Here is a 23682-nt window from a genome sequence, read left to right as displayed (position 1 = left end):
TAAATCCATGAGCTCAAGATACGTTAAAGGAAAAAACCTCCTTGCCTATCTTTAGAGGCTATTAGGAAAACAATTCATGAATCTGAACACTTTAAATAAAGATCCATCATTTATCTTGCATTTCCTATACAAACTGTATTTCAAGCTAACCAAATATTATCGAAGGGAAGCTCTTTGCAGAAGAATTCTGACTAATAAATATAGAATGAATAACAGAATCTAAATATCATCATTTTGGGGACTTCCCTGGTGGTGCAGTGGTTGAGAATCCACCTGCCAATGCAGGGGACATGGGTTCGATCCCTGGTCCAGGAAGATCCCCCATGCCGCGGAACAACTAAGTCCGTGTGCCACAACTACTGAGCCTGTGACCTAGAGCCTGCGAGCCACAGCTACTGAGCCCATGAGCCACAACTACTGAAACCCACGCACTCTAGTGGCTGCGTACCGCAACTACTGAGCCCGCACACCTAGATCCCATGCTCCGCAACAAGAGAAGCCACCGCAATGGGAAGCCCGCACACCGCAACGAAGAGAAACCCCCGCTTGCAGCAACTAGAGAAAACCCGCGCACAGCAACGAAGGCCCAACGCGGCCAAAAAAAAATAATTTTGCAAACCCTAGTGAAATGTGTTTAGGCAATGAGCATCAGTGGCTGCTAAAATCATTAGGGGAAAGGGTGATGTATAACAGATGGGTCAGGCTGGTAACACCTGAACCTGCTGGACGATCTTAACATTACAAATGAATACACAGCTCCCCCTGCGAAGTCTCTTTACTAAAAAGCCAAATCGAAGTACCCCTCCACCCCCCGCCCACCCAAACCTGAATCTAAGCAAGCCTCTAGATCTAACTTCTACTTTACAAAAAACGCCAGGGAGAAAAAAACATGCCATTAAGGGGATGTAGAAAAATCCAGAATATGAAAAATGTTATAGGACAAAGACCCCAGGTTATCCAAAGAGTAGACAGCAAGGAAAAAAGGCAGTGGGGAATTTACACATTAAAAGAGCCTTAAGAGATAGATTAGCCAAATTCAGTGTGTGGAAGCTGTTTGGATCCCAGTTCAAACAACAATTGTAAAAAGATTTATGAGACAATGGGGAGAATATGAACTGTGATGGGGTATTTAACAGTATTAAGCAAATATTTAATTTTTTTGAGGTGCGAAATATAAAAAGAAACAATAAAAGGCGGTGGAGGGTGTGACAATGCTCTGAAGGGTCTGGATTTGAGTCAAGAGGCAGCCGGTAACATTCCAGACTCATTGGCAATCTAAGGAGGGCCAGGGCCACATCATCTGGATCCTGAAGTTGGGATGCCTTAGTTCGTCCAGAACAGGATCAAGGAGGAACCTGGAAGCTGTTCTCACTGGCTTCATGAAAAATAAGCACTTCTTTGAGGTCTTTTTCAAATTCTGCCTCTAAATCCAGTCCTACCTGACCAAAGTCGGAGGCCTGAAAGAGAAAAAAAGCAAACACACAGAGGTCTAAGGACGAAGGATTAGGGCCAGCAAATCACTCGTGCTTTTTTAGGAGCCATGTCCTCCCTTTCCCGAACGCTGTGTTTCCCCCGCCGTCTGGCAGAATAGGTGGGAAGATGCTGCCTGCCGCTCAAATGTTCAAATGCATGAGACTCTGCCTGGCTGTTAACTTAGACCTGACAGGCGATCTTGACCGATGAGCCAATTTTGACCCCTGCAAAGCCTGAGTTTGGTGCAAAACAGAGAAAGATAAAGCTTTTCTTGAAAGCCCACTCTTTGAAGAAAGGTTGATCCTTCTGTTCTCCAAGGCTAAGACTGTGCCAGGCATCAACGGGCTCCCTGAGTTGACTCTTTCCCCTCCAGCTCCGTGGATGGACACCAGTTTACAGTCTGTGGCTCATGAACATGCCAACTTGTGGAACGCAGGAGAGGAAGGAGGCTGGGTGGAGATAAGAATCTACCCTAGATGTGTCCCGAGAAATACCTGTATAAGTGAGAGTAAAAATCAGGGAAACTCAATAAACTAAAGCTAAGAATGCCTTGGATTGCAAGGTAGCTCAACTCATTGACTCTCCCTACTAATGAAGGACGGAGGCAACACCAACTGAAGGCCAATCCGGATGTTCGAGTCCACTGGGAAATTCAAGAGTAAAAATCCAAGCATGAGCATCCTGAATGTTTATTTCATTTAAATCAATTAATTCATTTATTTCTGTGTTTCTGAGGCACGAAGGACCATGTAAGCATGAACTGCCTTCCCCCTAGTTTGAACAGGGAGGCAGGATGAAATTGACTCCTCGGTGGGAGGAGTGTATCTTTCTGAAACTGAGGATGGATGTTTTTTTTTCAGGCACCGTTTACAAGGATCCTTCCCTGTCCTGCTTGCTGTTCTTTCGGACATCCTCCTCTCCACCTCTGGGATTTGGAGGCAGTTTCCTTCTACAATCCTTGTCTTTCTGAGCTCTCCCCGGGACAAGACTGGGTAAGCTTCTTGTAAGGCTCCGCTGTGCCAGAAATGAGGGGAAAGTAGAAAGCATGTGAAACGGAGGCAGGAAATGCCCTTTACCTTGTAAAATGTTTTATGGTTGCGAAATATCAGGCGCATGTCCCGTAGAAACCAGGCCACTGTGTACACTTTCTCAGCCAGCCTTTCCTTAACCAGGTCCAACCACATGGCTTCCCTAAAGGGCTCACCATAATCTCGAATCTAGGGGCAAAGCCATCAAAGAGGTGATGTTAGCATAGCCATCATCGCTGAAATAGATCCAACACAAGCCTTTATTTCCAGGGTAATACTGATAAAAATACCCGACATCTATGTGCCAGGCATTGTTCTAAGCTTTGCCACTATATTAACATAGGATCTCCACAACAACCCTAAGAGATTGGTACTATAATTACCCCTGTTTTATTGATGAGAAACCAAGGGATGGAGAAGTTAAGTAACCTACCCAAGATTTCACAGCTAAAAACTGGCAGAGCTACACTGAACCCACAGTTCAAGTCTCCTGAGTCTGTACCCTCAACGCTATGCTCTCTCTAAGAAACACATTCCCACAGAAGAGAAGGAGAAACTGAGATACAGGGCAGGAGAAGCAACTCGTCTGTGTCCCAGAGCTGGTATGCAGTGGGGTCGAGTTTGAACCCCATTCGACTCTGGCAGCGCCACTCTGGAGTCTGTAGCTAAACCTTCTGTTCTCTGCAGAGGTACCTGCAGGACGCACGCTCCATGTTTCCAGAATGAGTTTAACATCAGAGAGATGCCCAGAGGATGAGAAACATCTAATAGGACTTACATTACATGGGGTCTCCGTGAAAAAAGAGCTTTGTGGATGACAGTAGGCTTTCAAGAGGAGAAACTCACATTTCTGTAAAGTGCGAAGAGGGATTTAAAGGGAAATGTTATTTGGAGAAAGTGAAGCCAAGCTTTTGCCCAGGTACCACAAACAGGGGCAGCCAAGCACAGCGGACTTCCGACCCCGTTTGCCAATATGCACCATGATGGGGTGGGGTGGGGGTTGAATTCTGTTTGTCCTCCATGTTTGGGCACTGAAGCTCCATCCTCTGAAGTGAGACACTGAAGGCTTCCTTTGGGTGCACTTTCCTGGACCCTTTGCCTCTTTGAGGGGAAAGGGGTAGGCTTGGGGTTCCCATCCGACTCACCAACTGCTCCTCGGGCTGCATCTGCCTTGCCAGGACCCCAGATTCCCCGAGACACTGCTGGCTTCCAGAAGACTCCTTCATCCTGCAGAAGGTGCAACTCCACGCGCTCCTGAGGGGCCGGACATAAGTGAGCGAGGGCAAGGTCCCTGGAAACAGTCACCGTTTTCTTTTCGGGAATGGCTGATGGGCGCGGCCAGGGATGAAGGGGACACCTCCCAAGGGGGGGGTCTCCCATCAAGGCAGCGACAAAGGTGTCAGTGTGGTGTCAGGGTAAGTGGTGGGCTCTCCCTCAGAGCTGCTGGGAGAACAGGGAGCCCTGCCCGCCAGCCCCAAGTATTGGAAACTGGGTCTTAAGCCCCTGGGGGACCCAGGCTCCATCAGCCTGTCGAGACCCTGGGGAAATGGGAGAAGCAGGCCACGTTTCCTGTCTTTTCTGAATACTCACGGAACACAGACAACTGGTGTTTTTCGTCCCTTACCCTCCTTGGACAGGAGTCTGGGTTACGAAACTAGGAAAGGCCATCTCCCGGAGGCAGTGGCAGTCAGGGTGGCTCAGCCACGGACTCAGACACTGATACCAGAGGGAACACAGGCTGCGGCCCCGCTGGGCTGCGCTGGGCCACCTGAGCCCAGGATGCTCTTCCACGTGGAGAGGAGCGACCAGAGGCAGAGCCTGGGCGAAGTGTACGCGCACGAGGCGGACTGCGTCTCACTAACCTCTTGGCCTCTGCAGGTGGGATGTGACAGTCCTCATGGAAGGCCCTTGGACAAGTGTCACAGCAGAGCAGCGGCCCCCCTCTACAGCATACCTCACATTCCCTGGAGTTTTCCTGCTAGAAAGGGAGATAATGCGGGCACCGCTGGGGTCCGAAGGAACCGCGGACACTGACACTGCGGGAATCTGGAACACGGCGTTCGCGTCCCACTAGACGCTTCGGCCTGACCCAGCTGGGCGCGCACTGGGAACGCCCGCAGACCGAGGACCAGCTCGGCCTTGCAATCGCGGAAGAGCAGGCGGTAAGAACTGCCACATCACCGTGTGAACCACAGATGGTCAGAGCTGGAAGGGGCTGGAAGGTCGTTTAAGTCCTTACCGCACCAAGTGTGGACTGAGGACCAGCGGCATCAGCGTTATCTGGGAGCTGGTTAGAATCGCAGGCCTCCTGAATTGAAATTCGCCTTTTAACAGGATCCCAGGGAAGGTTTGTAAGTCCACGAAATTGGAGAAAACACGGCTTTGGGCAACTGTCTTATCTGACAAACCTTGGGAAGGAGGAATGCTTTTTCTCTGCAGTCAAAGTAAGTTAGTACCTGAGTTAGGTTGGCCCCAAGGCTGCCCGTGCCTGGGTCAGAGCTGTCCTCATCCGCTGTGCGCCGTGCCAGGCAAACGTGTTGGCAGCTCAGAGAACAGTCTCTGACGTTATGCTGACACACGGAAAGAAAGATATACAAAGAGAGTTGCTGTGTAAATGTGTTGTTTTGGGGGCCTGAGGAACCATAGGGGTCTTTCCCATGGCCTTAAAATGGAGTAAATTCGACAAGTGATTTATGTGAGGAACACGGTCTTTACAGATGGATAAATATCCACAGGCAGGAACCCCGGCTCCGCTCCCAGCCCCACAAGACAGACAGTGCCGGGCTCCACGCGCCCAAGGGAACATTTTCTCTGCTCTAAAGGTGGGAGTCAGGAAGAGGGGTCCTTCTGCCTTTGCCCGACTGTGATACTGTCCCCACCAGATGGATGGAAGGTGGTCAGGAAATAGACCATCAGGAGCTGGAGCAAAGCCTCGAAGGGCCTGGGAATCAGTTACACCCAAGGAGAGAAACCCTGCCACTACCCTCAACCATCCATAATACAAATAATGAGGACCTGCGCAAGGTCATAAGGGATGGACATGTTTTGTCCATTTGCAAAACTAGCCACTCAGCCAGAGTGAAAACTCTTCTTGATCTGGGACTCTGTTCACCTCTCTTAACGGGGTGGGGGGGGGGGCTTCCTGCTCACCCTCTCCACTTACTAGGTCCCAGGGCCTCATAGGGAGGACTCTCCAACCCTGAATGTCAGGGAATCTTTCCGGCCTTCCCATCCTGAACTTGTCTGTTTGCCTTTCTCTGTTCTTAGGGTTGACACTCTACGGCCATTCTTGCCTCTGACTGGACACGTGGCCTGCCCTGGTCCAGAGTACAGATGCCAGTTCCCAGAGAGCCCAGACCGGCCCACTCCTCCTGGCTGAGACACCGGTTGGGTCCAGAGCCTTGAGCACCATTGCTACTCCTCACTCCACCACTCTTGCCATACTCTGCAGTGAAAGTTTCCAGCACACGTGATATGATAAAGAAATGGTAGAGAAAGGACATACAACCCCACAATCACATTCTGTAATAGTTTGACTCCGGTTTTCATGTTTGACTGTTGATGGCTTCAAGCCCAACTTCCCCTCTTGGCACATCTGGGCAAGGTGATGGGAAAGCACATGCCCTCCCTCCCTCGACCACAGTGAGAAGTTCAAGCCAGACACACCCCGCCCCAGCAAGGGAGTCCTCACGTTGCCCCACCAGAATAAAACGTCAGGCTGCACCCTCTCTTAGCTCAAGCCATTTTCAGATCAGCTTGGGTGGCCTACCTTGCCTCTTCCCAGAAAGACTCTGTATGTGGGTAATAAATCTTTCATTCTCTCTTAGTACATGTGTTGCATCATTGGTTTCACTATCTGAACCCACTTGGGTTAGCCAGCAGGAGTCTGGGTGACCACCCCCCCTGCCCAGGGGTCTTTCTTCTTTTGCTATGGATTGCTAACTGGCTCTGCTCCCTCCTGGCTTACGCTTTGAGCTGTGTGGTTGGCTGCTGGGCCATGGCACTGAGATTGCGGGCATCCACCATGAGGCACCATTCCCTCTTTCCAAGTTTAAGAACAGGCCAAATTGGGCAGTTAAATGCCCACTCTTGCTCTAAATATATAGATCTTGTATTATAAGTTTCTATCCTCGAAGGCCTTGTTTTAATTTATACTGAGTTCTATTAACTATTTTAACAGAGAGGAAGGTCCATTTTATAAAGCTGATTGTGTCAAAGATTTAATTTAATTTTATTTTATTATTTGTTGGATCAGAGCGTCAATGCCCACTACAGGATATTTTAGGGCAATGAGTGTTATGACCTTGGGGCATTTAGGTAAGGCAACAGTTTTGATGGTTAAGGTAAGGTATACCAGTTTGTCCTCTGTTATATGTTTGGTAAATACCCTAAGAGGATAGCGGGTACCTTGTTTAAATTTAGTGGCATACCGTTACTCACAAAGGCGCCCCACCCATTAAGGTCCCTATACCCAATATTATTGCAATTACTGATGCCATCCACTTAGCGAGTGGTAAATGCTTTACTGTCACAGATTTGGCTAATATGTTCTGTTCAGTGCTTATTTCAATAGCATCTCAGCTGCAGCTGGCCTCCACCTTTGCAGGGATACAACACGCCTTTACCTGGCTACCATGGGGTACCTCTACAGCTTTGCCGTCACGCACAGTCTCTGCAGGCAAAATTGTGACTGCATCCGACTTCCCCCGGGAGCACAGGTGTGACACCACACTGATGACATCCTTCTCCTTTGACATACTCATTCAGAATATACAACTACTCAGAAAGGAACTCAGGGAAAGGGAAGGGTCATCACCCCACACGCAGTACGAGGCCCTACCAGCTCAGCAAATCTCTGGGCTTTGTTTGGTCAGCTGAGGGCTGTTCTATTCCTGACACTGTCAAGAAACGATAACTGACCCTCTGAATACTCAATCCCACAACAACTGCCCAACATTTTTACCCCTTTTGAGCTCTGAGGGTAACATAGTCCTCATTCACAGGTTTTACTTGTACCCATTTAAGCTGTTATTTGCAACTCAGCCCACTTTGAATGGGGACTCCTCAACAAAAGGCTCTAGAATTTGTCCAAACCCCCACCCCCAAAAAACAAAAGCAAAAACTATCAGTCCCCCACTACATGCCATTAGGGTAGCAACTTTTGGCTGCATACTGGGCCCTTCTGGAAGTAGAGGCTCTCGCAGGCCCTGAGCTGCCCATTTTGCCTTGGGTCAAGGGAGCAGTGCCTGCAGGGCAGCCACAAAACACGTGCTTATAGTATTAGCATCAGATCTCTTGCTGGTACACATAAACAGAGCTAGACACCAGTGGAGACTGGGTATACTGCAGAGTGACAGTGACATGTTAAAAAATGTTGCTGGGGGAAAGGCCTGCACTGGTCCATTCATGATCAGAACTAAACTTTGTTTTCTTTATCTCAACGTGGTTCCTGATGGAGGGACTGAATGGTCAGGTCAAGTGTGCCCCTGGCTCTCATTTGCTGACTTGTAGCATTATGAATAAGAAGGAACTATAATATTGGGGCCATTAAGGATCTGGATTTTAAATATCTTTATTTTGTTTCTGGTTACAAAAGTAATTAACGATCATTATAAAAATTCCACCTGTACATAAATATATCATATGGAAGTCAAATGTACCCTGTAATCCCATCCCAGAATAACTGATTCTTTCAGATATTTTTTTAGTCATAGCCTTACATATTCACGTAAGCAATGTCCTTCCATACATGTTCTTCCCAGTTTAAGCTTCCTGAAGCTTTCTTGACCTTAAAACCCTTGGGTGGTTTTCCACTGACTGAAGGATGGGTCTATACCTGCAAACCATCCATTTTTAAATCTGTTGATGTATCAGTTTATTTTACAATACTGATGGACATCCGTATTCTTCCCTATTTTTTGCCATGACAAGGAGCCTCCCTAAACATACCAAGATACTTCAAATCATCATGGAAAAGATGGTTTATACAATAAACAGCTTTGGGGGATCATTGCCTTATAAACATTGAATGAATCCAGCCAAGTGTCAGGCTAACCTCCAGGGCAAGATGGGAGAGGCACCACTGCCTCTGCTGGAGGTTCGTATCTAACGGGACTGGAAGTTGTATTTACAGAAGTAAAGACAGCTGGGGAGGGGCAGCGGGTACAGCCAATGGATGACTGCCATTTTCACCTGGAGGGAGGTTGTGCAGAGACAAAGCTCAGTTCAAACACACTATTCCATTCTGGTGCTACCAGTAACGAGCATGTTGAATTGAGGAATACTTGGAGTCCAATCAGCAATGATCTTCCTATTCTTTCTTATTCTGTTCTTGTCTATTTCAATACCGTATCTACTTTTCAAACTAGGGCACTCTATTTCTGACGTCTTTTGTTAGTAATCATCCAAATATACAGATCTTTTCCTAAAACACACGCTTTTGTCCTAATCTTTAAAGAGTTATTTGCTTCCCCTTCTTAAAATTAACTTTGAAAATAATGGGGGCATGTACATGTACCAGTGTGCTAAAGCAGTTGTCATGAAGATGCTGAAACGGGAAGGTGACTTGAGGCTGGAAAAGTCGAGAACTCCCAGGCAAGCCTTGGGACACAGAAAGTCGGCAACATGACGACTGAGAGTGTGGTAGAAGTTCACCTGCTATTTACCTCTCTCTTGAGACTTTTTCTTGGAGGACAGAGCAGAAGTCCTTTCTGAAAGAGAGGGTGGGTCAATGAATGGGGTTGTTCTCGAGGTTCTTCTTTGGTAAATATCCAAGTTTCCACTTCCTAATGAAACAAGACAGGTGTCTCTGTCTCCATCTAGTTTCCTTCCAGCCCACCCCCTCTGATACCACCAGGCTAAGCTTCTTGAATCCCTCCTTGCATTTAAAGTTCCCCACCGTTAGCACCAATCTATGTTCCTAAATTTCTCGCCCACAATGTTCTTCTATGATCGTTCAGCTTTTTCTCAATCATGCTGTGGAAGCCTAATGGGAATTTCTTCACCCTTCTGTTATTAAAATTCCACTCATCCTTCAAGGAATTAAACTCATCACCTATGTGTCCCGTGTTATTCCAATACCTCCAGCAGCTGTTCTAGGGTCTTTCCTCTGCAAAGCACACTCCTCTTCCAGTTCTTTGATTGTTTCCGTTTTCCTTCAATTTCAAATTCTCTTGGTGTGAACCAAAGTCCCTTCTCGTTCTGAATACACTTCTCTGAGGGGCCTGTAAGGTAAAGACAGCCCATTCCTGGATCCACTTCCGTCCTCTGTGAATTCACCCTAAACCTCCAACCCCCTACTTGTGATGCTCTACCTTTCTGGGTCCAGAGACTCCCTGTGAGGTGGAAGCAGTAGCAGGGGAGTCTGATTCCTCCTCTCTCAGATTGAAGGAAGCCCTAAAACCTGCCCTACTGGTGAAGGACTGGGACAGAATTTGCCCTTTATGTGGCTAGGACATGTGTCACAGGGTCCATGGATGACTTCCATGTGGGACGGGAGTGGCCTGGTCATCAGATGTACCATGACATTGAAAAGGTTGAAAATTCCTTCTTAAAAAGCATTGCTTTTTCTGCAGCCTAGCCTGGAGGATCCATGTCCTGAACAATGACACATGTGGATATTTCCTTCCCTTCTAGTGATTCCTTCATCTAGGGTTTCCAAAGAGCAGATCGAGGAACTCACCTTGTTTCATTTTCTCCTTATATAAAATCCCCTTTGCCTCACCACAGGTCACAGGAAGTTTAGGGGAGTGAAAATCCAGAGTTTCATCTTCAGGTTTTTCTGAAAGTAGAAAGGAACAGATTACCGTTCCTCAGTCTTCATTCTGTCTCCCTCATGAATTTTTCATAAATTCTAATAGTAATGATATATTACTATTATTACTAATAATAGTAATAATAATAACATGAGTGGCAGTAGGGAGCAACCTCTGGTTAATTTACAGGAAGTCTTCCATTTTGAGAAGCAGATGAGATATGTGAACAGAGGGGTCTCTAATAAACAAAACTACCCCTGCCAACACTACATCAAATAAAATAATTTAATGAAACATATTGTGCTTCTTCAGTGAATGTGTTTAAATTCACAAATTCATTGACTATCACCTAAAGTTCCTTTATTCCATAAGCATCCTGGTTATCCCTCTGTGCTGATGGGAGTTGGCGACCCAAAATATTTATTTGCATTCACGTAGCTGGAGAAAATTTCTCTCTGATTTTATTGCCTGATTCAAACCAAGATGGGGGTGAGTGAGGCAGTTAGTACTGAAGGGATAGTGTAAGTCTTCATCGTTTGATTGTTTCCCTGCTTCTTCCTCTATGAGTAAAAGAAAACCCTGGAGAGCTCTAGACTAGCTTGCACATTGCCTATGGAGGGATTTGGCAACTCACAGCCCCTGAGTAGGGAGCTGGGGTTCTGATTCAGGAGGAGGAATTGTAAAAGGGTTAACATAAACATCAGCAATTCCTGCTTCCCCTCCTAGCAGCCTCGTTGTGGGTGAATTCATTAGAGACAGACCGCAGGAGCTGCTTCTTTTTTTTTTGGATTTTTTTTTTAAAACATCTTTATTGGAGTATAATTGCTTTACAATGGTGTGCTAGTTTCTGCTTTATAACAAAGTGAATCAGTTATACATATACATATGTTCCCATATCTCTTCCCTCTTGCATCTCCCTCCCTCCCACCCTCCCTATCCCACCACTCTAGGTGGTCACAAAGCACCAAGCTGATCTCCCTGTGCTATGCAGCTGCTTCCCACTAGCTATCTATTTTACGTTTGGTAGTGTATATGTGTCCATGCCACGCTCTCACTTTGTCCCAGCTTACCCTTTCCCCTCCCCATATCCTCAATTCCGTTCTCCAGTAGGTCTGCATCTTTATCCCCATCTTGCCCATAGGTTCTTCAATGACCTTTTTTTTTTCTTAGATTCCATATACATGTGTTAGCATATGGTATTTGTTTTTCTCTTCTGACTTACTTCACTCTGTATGACAGACTCTAGGTCCATCCACCTCACTACAAATAGCTCAATTTTGTTTCTTTTTATGGCTAATATTCCATTTATATATGTGCCATATCTCCTTTAACCATTCATCTGTTGATGGACACTTAGGCTGTTTCCATGTCCTGGCTATTGTAAATAGAGCTGCAATGAACATTGTGGTACATGACTCTTTTTGAATGATGGTTTTCTCAGGGTATATGCCCAGTAGTGGGATTGCTGGGTTGTATGGTAGTTCTACTGTTAGGTTTTTTTGTTTTGTTTTGTTTTGTTTTTGCGGTACTCGGGCCTCTCACTGTTGTGGCCTCTCCCATTGCAGAGCACAGGCCCCGGACGTGCAGGCTCTGCGGCCACGGCTCACATAGCACTGAAATTGAAACTGTGATTAAAAATCTTCCAACACACAAAAGCCCAGGACCAGATGGCTTCACAGGCGAATTCTATCAAACATTTAGAGAAGAGCTAACACCTACCCTTCTCAAACTCTTCCAAAATATAGCAGAGGGAGGAACACTCCCAAACTCATTGTACGAGGCCACCATCACCCTGATACCAAAAGCAGACAAAGATGTCGCAAAGGAAGGGAGACAGCTTTCCGATGTGGTCCTGATGAAACTGTATTTGGCTCCATCTCACCCCTCATCTCAGTAAACAAGCCTCTAAGGATGGAAGCCTGAGGGCGAGGCCTGTGTGGAGCTCTCCTGCATCTATTAGGTCACTTCTAGTAAATGTGAGCAAACGTGGGAAGTCTGCTAGAAGTCAGCGATTAAAGAACAAAGGGAGGGACTTCCCTGGCGGTCCAGTGGTTAAGGCTTGGAGCTTCCAATGCATGGGGCCCAGGTGCGATCCCTGGTGGGGGAACTAAGATCCCACATGCTGCACGGCGGGGGCGGGGGAAGAACAAAGGGAGTTCATAGAGATGAAAAGCCTGGTGGCGGAAATGAAAAGAACAAGGAAAAGCAGAATGGAAAAAAACCTAGTGAGTGATTGGGAAGACTAAGTACAGGGGTTCTTACAGAACATAGAGAAAAGGCACAGGGTGAAACTATGCCTGCAAAGACATGGCCTGGGGAGAAGGCCGGAGCTCTATGATTTGTACACAAGGGGCCTGGCGGGGGATGGAGTGGATGGAGGAGAAGCGCTAGTTATGGGAATAGTAAAAGCAGCACACACATTCTATTGTTTATTTTCACTACGACCTGTAACAAAAGAAAGGCAATGGCAATGATCCTCATGTTATAGATGGGGGCTCAGGCGCAGATTTGGAGAGAGAGTTGCTGGCGGTCATCACACTGTGTGAGACGGAGGTAGCACTGGAATCCGGACGTGCCGGCCCCTAGTCTCGTGCTCTTTCCATGGCATCAGAAACACCGCAAAAAGACTCCACATCATATGATGGATAACAGCACAGAGACATGACGTTAAATCAGAAGTCACAGCCAGGGTGGAGGTGCTAAGGAGACAGGAAAAGCTGATGCAGATGGAGAGCTCTCAGCCTTTGCCTGGACTATTTGCTTCCTACTTGTGTTTCCTAAAAACACCAGGAGTTTTTTTTTTTTTTTTAGTGTAAAGGACAAAGGACTTGGGATTAAAACACCTAGGTTGATTTTAGCTCATGCAAGTCTTTTATGCTCTAATTGAATCTGGAAAATGGACCGAAAAATACCTCTTTGAGGATTAAATGGCAAAATGTGGAACAAAGTGCTTTGCCAACTGTAAAGTGCTGTACACACTTATATATTGTTGGCAGGGCCTCTGCATATGGTAGTGTGGGATGTGCACTGAATAAGGATTTCCCCTTTACGGTGGGAGGGTGGGGAGCTCCTAGTCACGTCAGAGCTGTAATCCATTTGCACACTTCCTACGTTCTTCCAGCAGAGGGCAGCAAAGGGCCTGGTCTCAAGAATCAGCTCTGACAGACGTAGGTCAAGTGTATGGTGGAAGGGGCACTTTTTCAATTTCATGAAGTTTACTGTATGCGTCACTGGAGGCCCTGATATTGGTATTCATACTTGACGAGAAAGAATGAATAATGTATTGATTTGACAGCTATTTAAGCACAAACCGCAAGGCACAGAGGAGACATCGAGCAATGAGCAAGATGGACCCATGTTCTGACCTCATTTGAGTTTCGCTCAGTGAACAGGATGTACACAGACAGTTAATTACACTTGTGATAAAACAGAAACAGACTCACAGTCTTAGAGAACGAACTTATGGTTACCAGGGGGGAAGGGTCCGGGGGAGGGATAGTTTGGGAGTTTGGGATTAACATTAACATGCTACTATATTTAAAATGGATAACCTAGAGACTGTCATACAGAGTGAAGTAAGTCAGAAAGAGAAAAACAAATACTGTATCCTAACACATATATATGGAATCTAAAAAAAAAGGTTCTGAGGAACCTAGGGGCAGGACAGGAATAAAGACACAGACTTAGAGAATGGACCTGAGGACGGTGGGTGGGGAAGGGTAAGCTGGGACGAAGTGAGAGAGTGGCGTGGACATATATGTACACTACCAAATGCAAAATAGCTAGCTAGTGGGAAGCAGCTGCATAGCTCAGGGAGAGCAGCTTGGTGCTTTGTGACCACTTAGGCGGGTGGGATAGGGAGGATGGGAGGGAGGGAGACGGAAGGGGGAAGAGATATGGGGATATATGTATATGTATAACTGATTCACTTTGTTATAAAGCAGAAACTAACGCACCATTGTAAAGCAATTATACTCCAATAAAGATGTTAAAATAAGTAAATAGAAAAACATAAAATGGATAACCAACAAGAACCTACTGTCTAGAACAGGGAACTCTGCTCAATATTATCTAACAACCTAAATGAGAAAAAAATTTGAAAAAGAATAGATACATGTACATGTATACCTAACTGAATCACTTTGCTGTACAGTAGAAATTAACACAACATTGTAAGCCAACTATACTTCAATAAAATAAATTTTTAAAAAAAGAGATCTGATACTATCAGAAACAAATGATACCTGTGACAAGTGCCACCAAGAAAAAGTACCCTGCCTGCTGGGTCAGAGAAGGCTTTGTTCAAGGTGACTCGGAGGCTGTGTAACAAAGGAGGAAGGAGGGTGAGGGGGTTGGCTTTGGGGACGGAGCGTGTGAAGGAGGGAGGAGACAAACTGAGCAGGCCCTGAGAAGGATGGAGGGTGAAGCGTTCATGTCAAAGTGACGATGCTCAGAGAAATCAGCCTGCTGGCGACCCTTGGGGCTCTGGGTAGGGATTGGAATATGGGTGTGGATTATGTTCTATTTCTTGACCTGGGTGCTGGGTACGTGTGTCCCTTTGTGTTCATTCCTGAAGCTGTGCAGTATGTACTTGCATTTTTCCACAAGCACGGTGCATCAGTGCTCCTCAAGATGCCGGCCTGCGATGAGACAGGAATCTGACCAGAATAGAAATCAATGCGCTGCTGTTTCCACTGGGGTCTTGCTATGAAACCAGTGTGCTCAGAGTCACAGCTGATTTATAAGCTCCTGATTCTTGCAGACCTGCGGTGAGCGGGCTTGTAGATGTCACCAGTCTGTGGACCCCAGATTTGGTAGCACCTGTTATACTTCAGTAATAAGTTAACGGAGAAAAAAGGCCAGTGTGGCTGGCGCCTAAAGAGGGAAGGGAGAGTGACCAGAGATAATGCCCAAGAAGTATGTTATAAAAGCAGAGGGAGGGACGTCCCCGTTGGCACAGTGGATAAGACTCCACACTCCCAATGCAGGGGGCCCGCGTTCGATCCCTGGTCAGGGAACTAGATCCCACATTCATGCCGCAACTAGTAGTTCTCGTGCCACAACTAAGGAGCCCGCAAGCTGCAACTAAGGAACCTGCCTGCCGTAACTAACACCAAGCGCAACCGAATAAATGAATAAATAAATATTTTAAAAATATGGCAATTCTTTAAGAAAAAAAAGGAGAGGGAAAATGAATTCAAGGAGCGGAGGAAGAGGGGAAGGAGAAGGAGGGAGAGGAGGACTGTGTCCCCAAGAGACACACCAGAGCACAGGGGGCAGAAGCAACGGGGTGCTCACCCCCAGAGACCAGGCGTGCAGCCCTGACCAGCACAGCAGGCCAGGGCCCTGGGGAGCCTGAGGGCGAGGCCCTGCCTCTCACTTCTTTACCCTTACTTACCCTTTATGGGAATATTTCTGTGACAACTTGTTGCACTTGAACAGACATCTTTTATCCTTTCCTTTTCTAAAAAGAAAACAATTAATAGTCATTTATAACTGGAAACATAGATTTACGAGCTTTATACGTCACTATCTCAAAGTAATTTTTTCTGTCTTTCTACCAGTTTGGAGAGCAAGAGAGACAGGAGTCCTTATGAAAGAAAAATTATAGCATTGACCAAAAAAAATATAGCAAGCTCCAGGTAATAGATGGGAAGGTTAAAAGTATTACAGAAGGCAAATTTTCACAAATTAATATATATTAATATAACATATAACAATATAACATATATATATATATACTTAATACAAATACTGGAAGTAAATAAAGGATGTAGCCTTATAAATATTACATAGAAAGGGCTTTTTAAGGCAGAAGTACAGGGCATAAAGCAGTGATTCTCAATGATGGGTGATTTTGCCCTCAGAGGATATCTGGAAATGTCAGGAAATCTTTTTGCCAGACTGGGAGGTGGGCGCTACTGCCGTCTGATGGGTGGACGCCAGGGATGCTGCTGAACGTGTCACAATGCATAGCACAGCCTCTGCAACCAAGAATTAACTGGCCCCAAATAACAACAGTGCAAAAGTTGAGAAACTCTGACATAAACCATACTGGAAAAAATAAATTGATGTGCCTAAGACTCTCGGGAATTCCCTGGCGGTCCAGTGGTTAGGACTCCACGCTTTCACTGCCATGGGCCCAGGTTCAATCCCTGGTCCGGGAACTAAGATCCCACAAGCCGCACAGCATGGCCAAAAAAACCCAAAAACCAAACCAAACCAAAAAAAATTGAAACCCTCCACAGCCAAAAACTTCTCAAGGAAAAGGCAAAAACAAAATAAGAAAATTGCAGCAACAAGGGGTTAATCTCCCAAATTGATTAAACAACAAAAAAAGAAGAGTCATGTATAAAAATAGACAAATATGCATAGGGGACCTTCAAAAGAAAACATTCTGAAGAAAAATTTGTTTATAAAACAGGCATCTTAGTAAATACAGGCTAGATAATGCTGTAGTCATTTATGATCCTCCTAAATCTCAGTGGTTTATTATAGGTGTCGGCAAACTACGGCCCAAGGGCCAAGTCAGCCCAATGCCTATTTTTTTCTTTTTTAATAAATTTATTTATTATTTATTTTTGGCTGCTTTGGGTCTTTGTTGCTGTGTGTGGGCTTCCTCTGGTTGCGGTGAGCAGGGGCTACTCTTCGTTGCGGTGCGCGGGCTTCTCATTGTGGTGGCTTCTCTTGCTGTGGAGCACGGGCTCTAGGCGTGCGGGCTTCAGTAGTTGAGGCACGTGGGCTCAGTAGTTGTGGCTCGCGGGCTCTAGAACGCAAGCTCAGTAGTTGGGGCGCACGGACTTAGCTGCTCCGCGGCATGTGGGATCTTCCCAGGCCAGGGCTCAAACCCGTGTCCCCTGCATTGGCAGGCGGATTCTTAAACACTGCGCCACCAGGGGGGCCCCCAATGCCTGTTTTGGTATTAACGTTTTATTAGAGCACAGCCAGGCCCACTTGTTTATATTTTTGTCTCTGCTGCTTTCACGCTACAATGGCAGCGTTGAATAGTTGCAGTAGGGACTTTATGGCCAGCAAAGCCTAAATCATTCACTCTCTGGCCCTTTTTAGAAAAAGTTCTTCAAGCTTTGGCTTGGAAGTAGCCCTCTCACTTCCACCCACATTTCTCTGGCCAAGTCACGAAGCCATTCCTGAGTCCACGGGGCAGGGGTGTGTGACCTTCTGAGATGCTGGTGAAGCCATTCCTGAGTCACGAAGCCATTCCTGAGTCCACGGGGCAGGGGTGTGTGACCTGAGATGCTGGTGAAGCCATTCCTGAGTCACGAAGCCATTCCTGAGTCCACGGGGCAGGGGTGTGTGACCTGAGATGCTGGTGAGCAGTACTGTGAACCTTCCAAAGCGTATTTAACCACTCACAGAGCACAAAGAGATTCCAAGGAAAACACTGGCGGACTAACATCCTTGGCCTTTATGTTCGACAAACAGAAAAGTCTTGTTATTTCTGGTGTTCGTGAAGATGTAGGGAAGAGGGTGTCCACACCGCATTCATGGGAGTCTAAACTGGCAACAATTTGATCATCAGTATGGGATTAGTTTATTTTATTACTTTAGTTTAGTTTAGTTTTTGGCCTTGACGCTTGTGGGATTTTATTTCCCCAACCAGGGACTGAACCCAGGCCCTCTGGAGTGAGAGCACAGAGTCGGACCGCCAGGGAATTCCCAGTATGGGATAATTTTAAATATGCAGACCCACTGACCAATCTACTTCACTTCCAGAAATAAACCATTAAGAAATAAAACAGAGAATGTGTCCACTTCGAAGTCTGATGCCACTCCCGTCACTGGATCGGCCCGAATCAGAGAGGAGCCCCCAGACGCTGTGGAGCAGAGGTGGCTCTGCTGATAGAAATGTAAACAGTAGACCCAGGGGAGTGGGGATGGGGTTCTGCAGGGCACAGCTGAGGCGACCTGCACCCTGAGAACACGGTTACCTCTCCCAACAGCCACCCCCAGACCAAGAGACTCTTGCTCTGTCCTCACGCCCGTTCGCCTGCCCCCTCCCTCCTTCTATTAGTAACTTTATGCATCTGTGTCACCCTGTGCCTGCTCCACGGGAGCCCCTCCCACACGGAGCATCCAGGTGACAAATTCCATCGCCAGCCTTACCCTCTGGTGCAGGCTTTGGGGCACGTTCAGCCCTTGCTTTCTGGGCCCGTGTCATGACCTTCGATCTTCTGGTTGAGTCGTCCTTCCTTTCAGCCACCTGCTCCACCACTTGGAGCATCTCTTGGGTTCTGCGTCCAGGTGAGGCTGACCCTGGGCCAAAGAGCGATTTGTGAAGAGTTTTCATTGGGGTCCCAGTGGCCCTCCCCCTCCCGAAGCTTCTCGCACTCCCAGTTCCCTCACTTTGAGATCTCTGTACCCACTGCCTCACTTTTATCGTGCTATTTCTCCATAATTACTCCTCTCTTCTCTTGTGGGTATCTTTCTTTCTCCCCCAAACTCCTGTTTCTCTTTTCCCCCTTCAACTTCTCTTTCTGACTATTAATTACATGTGTATCAATGAGAATCTAAGGTCCATGAGGGCAGGGAATTTTCTGTTTTGCTCACTGCTGAGTCCTCAGAACTTAGGACATGTGCCAGCACACCCCTCAACTCAATTCACCTCTGTGGAATGAATGTGTAACAGGCAGCATATTTTAGAAAATATTCAAATTATGTATTTTTCACCCTTATACATTGTAATGTCCAGGGTTCCCTAATTATTAAATCAATAAATTTCAGGGAAGGGGCAGATGCTGGCTAGATCTGAGAAGAAACTGCTCAGCTGAGGCCGTTTTGGAGATGTTACACTAAATCTTGAAACACAAATTTGATGAGAGTGAAAGAGATTTCGTTGTTTCAAAAATTACCTTTATATACCCACAGGAGAAGCTTAGAGGTCTGAGTGGAGAGAACTCAGCTAAGTCGTTGGTGGAGAGAACTCAGCATATGACAAGGAGACAGTGGCGCTGGGGACTGACAGAAAGTGACAAGAGGAGGAGAAGGGCGACCAAGGAGGTCCTAGCCCCCACCCAGGTCAAACCCCAAGATTGAGGGGTGTTGGAAACAAACAGAAAAATTCGGGGAATGTCCAAAGCAGTGGAACACATGTCATGATTCATGTTTGGGGGCTGACAGGAGATTCCCTCTCAGGGTGCTGCATTCAAGGTCTGGAAATCCAAGGGAATCCCCACCAACTGGCACACCTTGAACTAAAGCAAAAAGAAGGAGAAAGGAGAGGGGAAGGGGAAGAGGAAGAGAATGCAGAGGAGAAGGAGAAAAGGTGATGGGCACAGAAAGGAATAAAGCAGAGGATCCAGAAAAATGCAGAGCTCCATACATTTCTGCTTTTATACTGCAAATAACACGATTTTCCTGCATGGAGCCCATGCATGCTAAGCATCGCTTCAGGTGGTTTTGAACGCTCAGTGACAACAAATCTAACTCCAGTTTGGGATTGGGAGTCTGAATCCTGCCTGCACATTCAGGTTTGCTTTGTCTATTCTTCCTGGCTCTGAACTGGACACAGTCTTAATCTCAAAATTGACTGATGCGTTCTGCCCACCTCCACCCCATTCCTTCCCAATGATAAGAGAAAAGAAACCTGTTGGAATCAACACGGTTCTCCTTTTGTGAGGAGGGGCCTTTGATGGGATGACCTAGGGGTCGAGATGGGGCTGGCTGTGCTCTAGTGACACCCGGGTGGCCGTGTGGCTAGAGAGAAGGACCCTGATGAACATTAAGGGAATGACGACTTCACCCTTCTTGCTTACCTCTTGGGAGACTTTTTTTCTGTCTTTTTTTTGAACTTGACCAGCTATGTATTTTTCTCTTCCTTCCTAAAACAGAAAAGAAAATCATCTCTTATGGCTATATATATTGATCTACAAGCTTGAAATGTCAATACGTTTTAAGTAAAAATTTTTTCTATCTTCCTGTCACTTTGGGGAGGCAAGAAAACCAGGAGACCTATGTGAAGAAAGTACTCGGAAATGAAAAAGGATTGAATAAAGAAGTAATAGAGATATACTAAATTTTTAACATTAAAATATATCATTTTCTAATTAATAACCAGTTTTTTCAAGACTAGAAGAAAATATATAGAGAGATTGTTATAAGCCGTAGATATAAAAGATCTTCTTAGCCAAAGAAGGAAGGTCCTTAGCCAAGGACCCAAATTGTAAAGGCAAAAGATGAACAAATTTGACTGCTTAAAAAATTTAAATGCCCATACTTCAAAAATCATCCACACAATGTTAAAACAAAAAACGGGAAAATTGCAATATATGTAACCTTAGGGGGTTACTGTCCTTAATAGATGAAGCAAAAGATGAATAGTACGCTAGGAAAGTGGGCAAAAAGCATAAATCGGAAGTGCTAAAAGAGGAAATACAAATGACACATTTATTTTAAAAATGTCTTGTTTTAAAAGTTTTTTTTGATGTGGACCATTTTTTTAACATCTTTGTTCAATATGTTACAATATTGCTTCTGTTTTACGTTTTAGGGTTTTTTTGGCCCCGAGGCATGGGTGATCTTAGCTCCCTGACAAGGGATCGAACCTGCACCCCCTGCACTGGAAAGCGAAGTCTTAACCACTGGACTGCCAGGGACGTCCCTAAAAAGCATCTTTAGATCACCAATAATCCCCTGAAAATGCATTGTTTAGTTTTAATTATATCCAAACTTTTAAAAAGTTTTATCATGTCTGGGTTGATGAGGATGTAGTTAATGAACACTCGTGTGTTATTAAAGGAAATGTAAACAAATACATTTTCTGGAGAACAGTTTGGTAACAAATATGAAATTTAAGATATATAGACCCTAACCAAGTAATCTCGCATTTAGAAATTAATCCTGAGTAAATTATTGGACAAGTGTGCAAAGATACCAACACACACAATATGATTTCTATTTTCAGATAACAATTGGATACAGCCTAACCTACTACCAATAGGTTATTACTGAAACCAATTGTTAATCACACAATAACGAAAGAGGTGTTTAAAAGTGTTTCTAGGATGAGCATGTATATATATACATAAAGAATGCATACATATAAAGAATACATATATATGAGAATGTATGTGTTTTTGTAAGGTATAAAAATAAGGTTGGGGAAGGAGATTAAATAGGTATTTAAATTCCTGATTAATAACTTTCTGTACTGTTTGCAGATTTTATGAGGAACATTGTATCGGGCAGGGCAGGAGAGACTATGTTGCAGTGCAAGCAAAACCAAATCTTGGTGGCTTAACATACAACAGTGTATTTCTCTGTCATGCAGAGTTCTCTGCAGGACGCGGACGGGGTCTCCGGGGCAGCTGTCCGCTATGAGTGGTGCTGAGATCCACACTGCCTGGCCTTTTGCGACCTCTCTCTTCCACACACTTCTACAATCAGGGGAAGAAAGTGTGAAGAGCTAAGCAGTATCTCGTGTGTTTTGACTCAGGAATGACACCCATCTCACCAGCTCCTTGGTCAGAACTAGTATCATGGCCCTGTCTCCTGCGAGGAGCTGGGAAATGCAGCTTTCCAAGTGTCTGGGAAGAGGGGAGGAGAACCGGAAATAGTGGAGAGCGGTAGTACCGCCCACCACACAGCGTGCAGGGCTGGTTGTTCCTTTCTTTCCTTTTCCTTAGTAGTAAAGCTGCTGATTTCAAGCTGGATACTTGTCCTTCTAAAATAAAGACTGCATTACCCAGCCTCCTCGGCAGTCAGGTGAGACCATGTAACTAGTCCTGGCAATGAAATGGTAACAATTACTAAAATGCGACGTACAGATAGTGTCTTTCGGGAGAGGAGGCATGCCTCTCCTTGACCTTGCCTCTTTCCTTTGGATAGAAGGCACACTTGCTGGCTGGACCCCAGGGAAGGAGATGCTGCATATGCTGAGGATGAGGGAGCAACAGCCAGAATGAGCTGCGTACGGCACGAGCCCTGACCACTACTTCTGTACGAGGCAGAACTAAGCTCTCTAATGTCAGCCACTATATTTGGGGGCACGATGCGGTTTTCTGTCACACACAGCAAGCTAATTTCAAAGGCTACAGCATATTGCTTTTATAGTAGGAAAACATTTCTATGTTGAAAAAAGCACACATCTTTTTCTGGCTTAGATGTCTTTTGTAGCCCGAAGGGCATAAAAACCAGTAAAAATAATATCAAACCCGCCCTAATAGAGACCAGATGAGTTCTTTACACTTACGTTTTTCCCCAGGAGATTCCTCCAAAGGCAGTTTGCTTCCCTTATCCATGGGATCTAGAAGGTTTGAGAAAGAAAGTGATTTTTAAATAAGCAATCTTTATGTTTTGTGACCACATTCATTTCAGACAATACTGAGTTGGTAAAGCTTTGACAGTATTATTTCTATCCCTTTCATTATAAAGGAGGATGATGGTTCCTGAAGAGGGTTCTAGGGACCAAGATGCTAGTCCTGTGCCAGCCAGCCTTTATCCACAGGATCTTGGGAAAACCCATTAATCCTTTGCATCTCAAATTTGAATAAATCATTCAACTTTCTCCAAAGGTGGTTGTGAAAGTAAAATATATTATTCAGGATAAAATTAGAAATATACATTGTATGAGTCAGTGTAATGCAGGAAAAACTTGTTAACGATGATAGTTTGTATTTTAATACGGTCAAATGTAATTCATTCTTTCCGACAATAATTAGATATTTGTCATTTGAAAGTCACATGTGTTGTGTGGGAGTTCTGTGAAGATGTGACACAGTGACTAAATTACCAGCAAACAGAAGAATGCTCTGCTTTTTTTTTCCCTCCGAGGATAACGGTAACAATGTGAGTAACAGTGGCCATGGTGAGGGGTGAATTAACATGCACCATTTTTCCAGCGTATGCCCACAACAACGTCAGACGCTCGTGCTGTCATAGTATTACGTTTGTGTTTATGATGAGCTGTTCTCATCTCAATTTTCACAGAAAGGTCATGTGAGAAACATGGAGATTGGGATCTTAGGAAAAACCTGGATGGCTTGGCACTGCAATAAAGTACCATGAATATACTTAGAGCATGAATACTTGGCAGTGGTAAGTTGCCCCAAAATTGGTTCTTGGGGGTGAAAAAAACTTACTCTTTTTATGTAAAAAGCACAAATAAATATATCCAGTACAGAAATGGATATACAATATACTTGTGGGATTGAAATATCCTGGGGGGTAGGGTTTATGATTAGAAAAAAAAATCTAAATGGGCAGTGATAATGAAAAAATGGTTGAGAAACTCTGACTCAGAGTAAAACAGCTCTAAGTTTGGGCTCTTGATGCCCATACTGAGAGACTTGCAATCCCTCACCTTTACCATGGGTGAGTCTTGGTGGTGTGCTGGGTGGCTCCTGGGGTCTCTTTCCTTCATCCATCTCTGAAGTGTCATCACTGACCTCTGAAAAAAGAAACAACATTCA

At 45.4% G+C, this 23682-nt stretch overlaps 1 protein-coding gene across 6 annotated transcripts in view; it reads right to left on the bottom strand.

The window, feature by feature from the left end:
* Positions 1 to 845: 845 nt before the first annotated feature.
* Positions 846 to 23682, bottom strand: part of SP110 (SP110 nuclear body protein) — a 38646-nt gene continuing 15809 nt past the window's right edge. For 2 of the 6 annotated variants that reach the window (XM_024740562.1, XM_024740563.1), the window contains 14 exons: positions 23574 to 23660; positions 22464 to 22517; positions 20029 to 20094; positions 18380 to 18529; positions 15654 to 15719; positions 10183 to 10281; positions 9582 to 9724; positions 9167 to 9211; positions 4958 to 5071; positions 4364 to 4479; positions 3647 to 3755; positions 3280 to 3351; positions 2550 to 2690; positions 1314 to 1457 (listed from right to left, as the gene is read on the bottom strand). In XM_024740562.1, the coding sequence (XP_024596330.1) occupies positions 1344 to 1457; positions 2550 to 2690; positions 3280 to 3351; positions 3647 to 3755; positions 4364 to 4479; positions 4958 to 5071; positions 9167 to 9211; positions 9582 to 9724; positions 10183 to 10281; positions 15654 to 15719; positions 18380 to 18529; positions 20029 to 20094; positions 22464 to 22517; positions 23574 to 23660 (1376 nt within the window). In that variant the 3' untranslated portion in view covers positions 1314 to 1343. Of the gene's footprint in view, positions 1458 to 2549; positions 2691 to 3279; positions 3352 to 3646; positions 3756 to 4353; positions 5072 to 9166; positions 9212 to 9581; positions 9725 to 10182; positions 10282 to 15653; positions 15720 to 18379; positions 18530 to 20028; positions 20095 to 22463; positions 22518 to 23573; positions 23661 to 23682 lie in introns of those variants that run through there. The other 4 variants (XM_024740560.1, XM_024740561.1, XM_024740564.1 and 1 more) reach the window with 4 other exon arrangements.

Source organism: Neophocaena asiaeorientalis, unplaced genomic scaffold (assembly GCF_003031525.2).
Source record: "Neophocaena asiaeorientalis asiaeorientalis breed wild unplaced genomic scaffold, Neophocaena_asiaeorientalis_V1.1 scaffold388, whole genome shotgun sequence".
Lineage (NCBI taxonomy): Eukaryota > Metazoa > Chordata > Mammalia > Artiodactyla > Phocoenidae > Neophocaena > Neophocaena asiaeorientalis.
The sequence above is the reverse complement of the archived record's forward strand: the minus strand, read 5'-3'. Positions and strand labels throughout refer to the sequence as shown.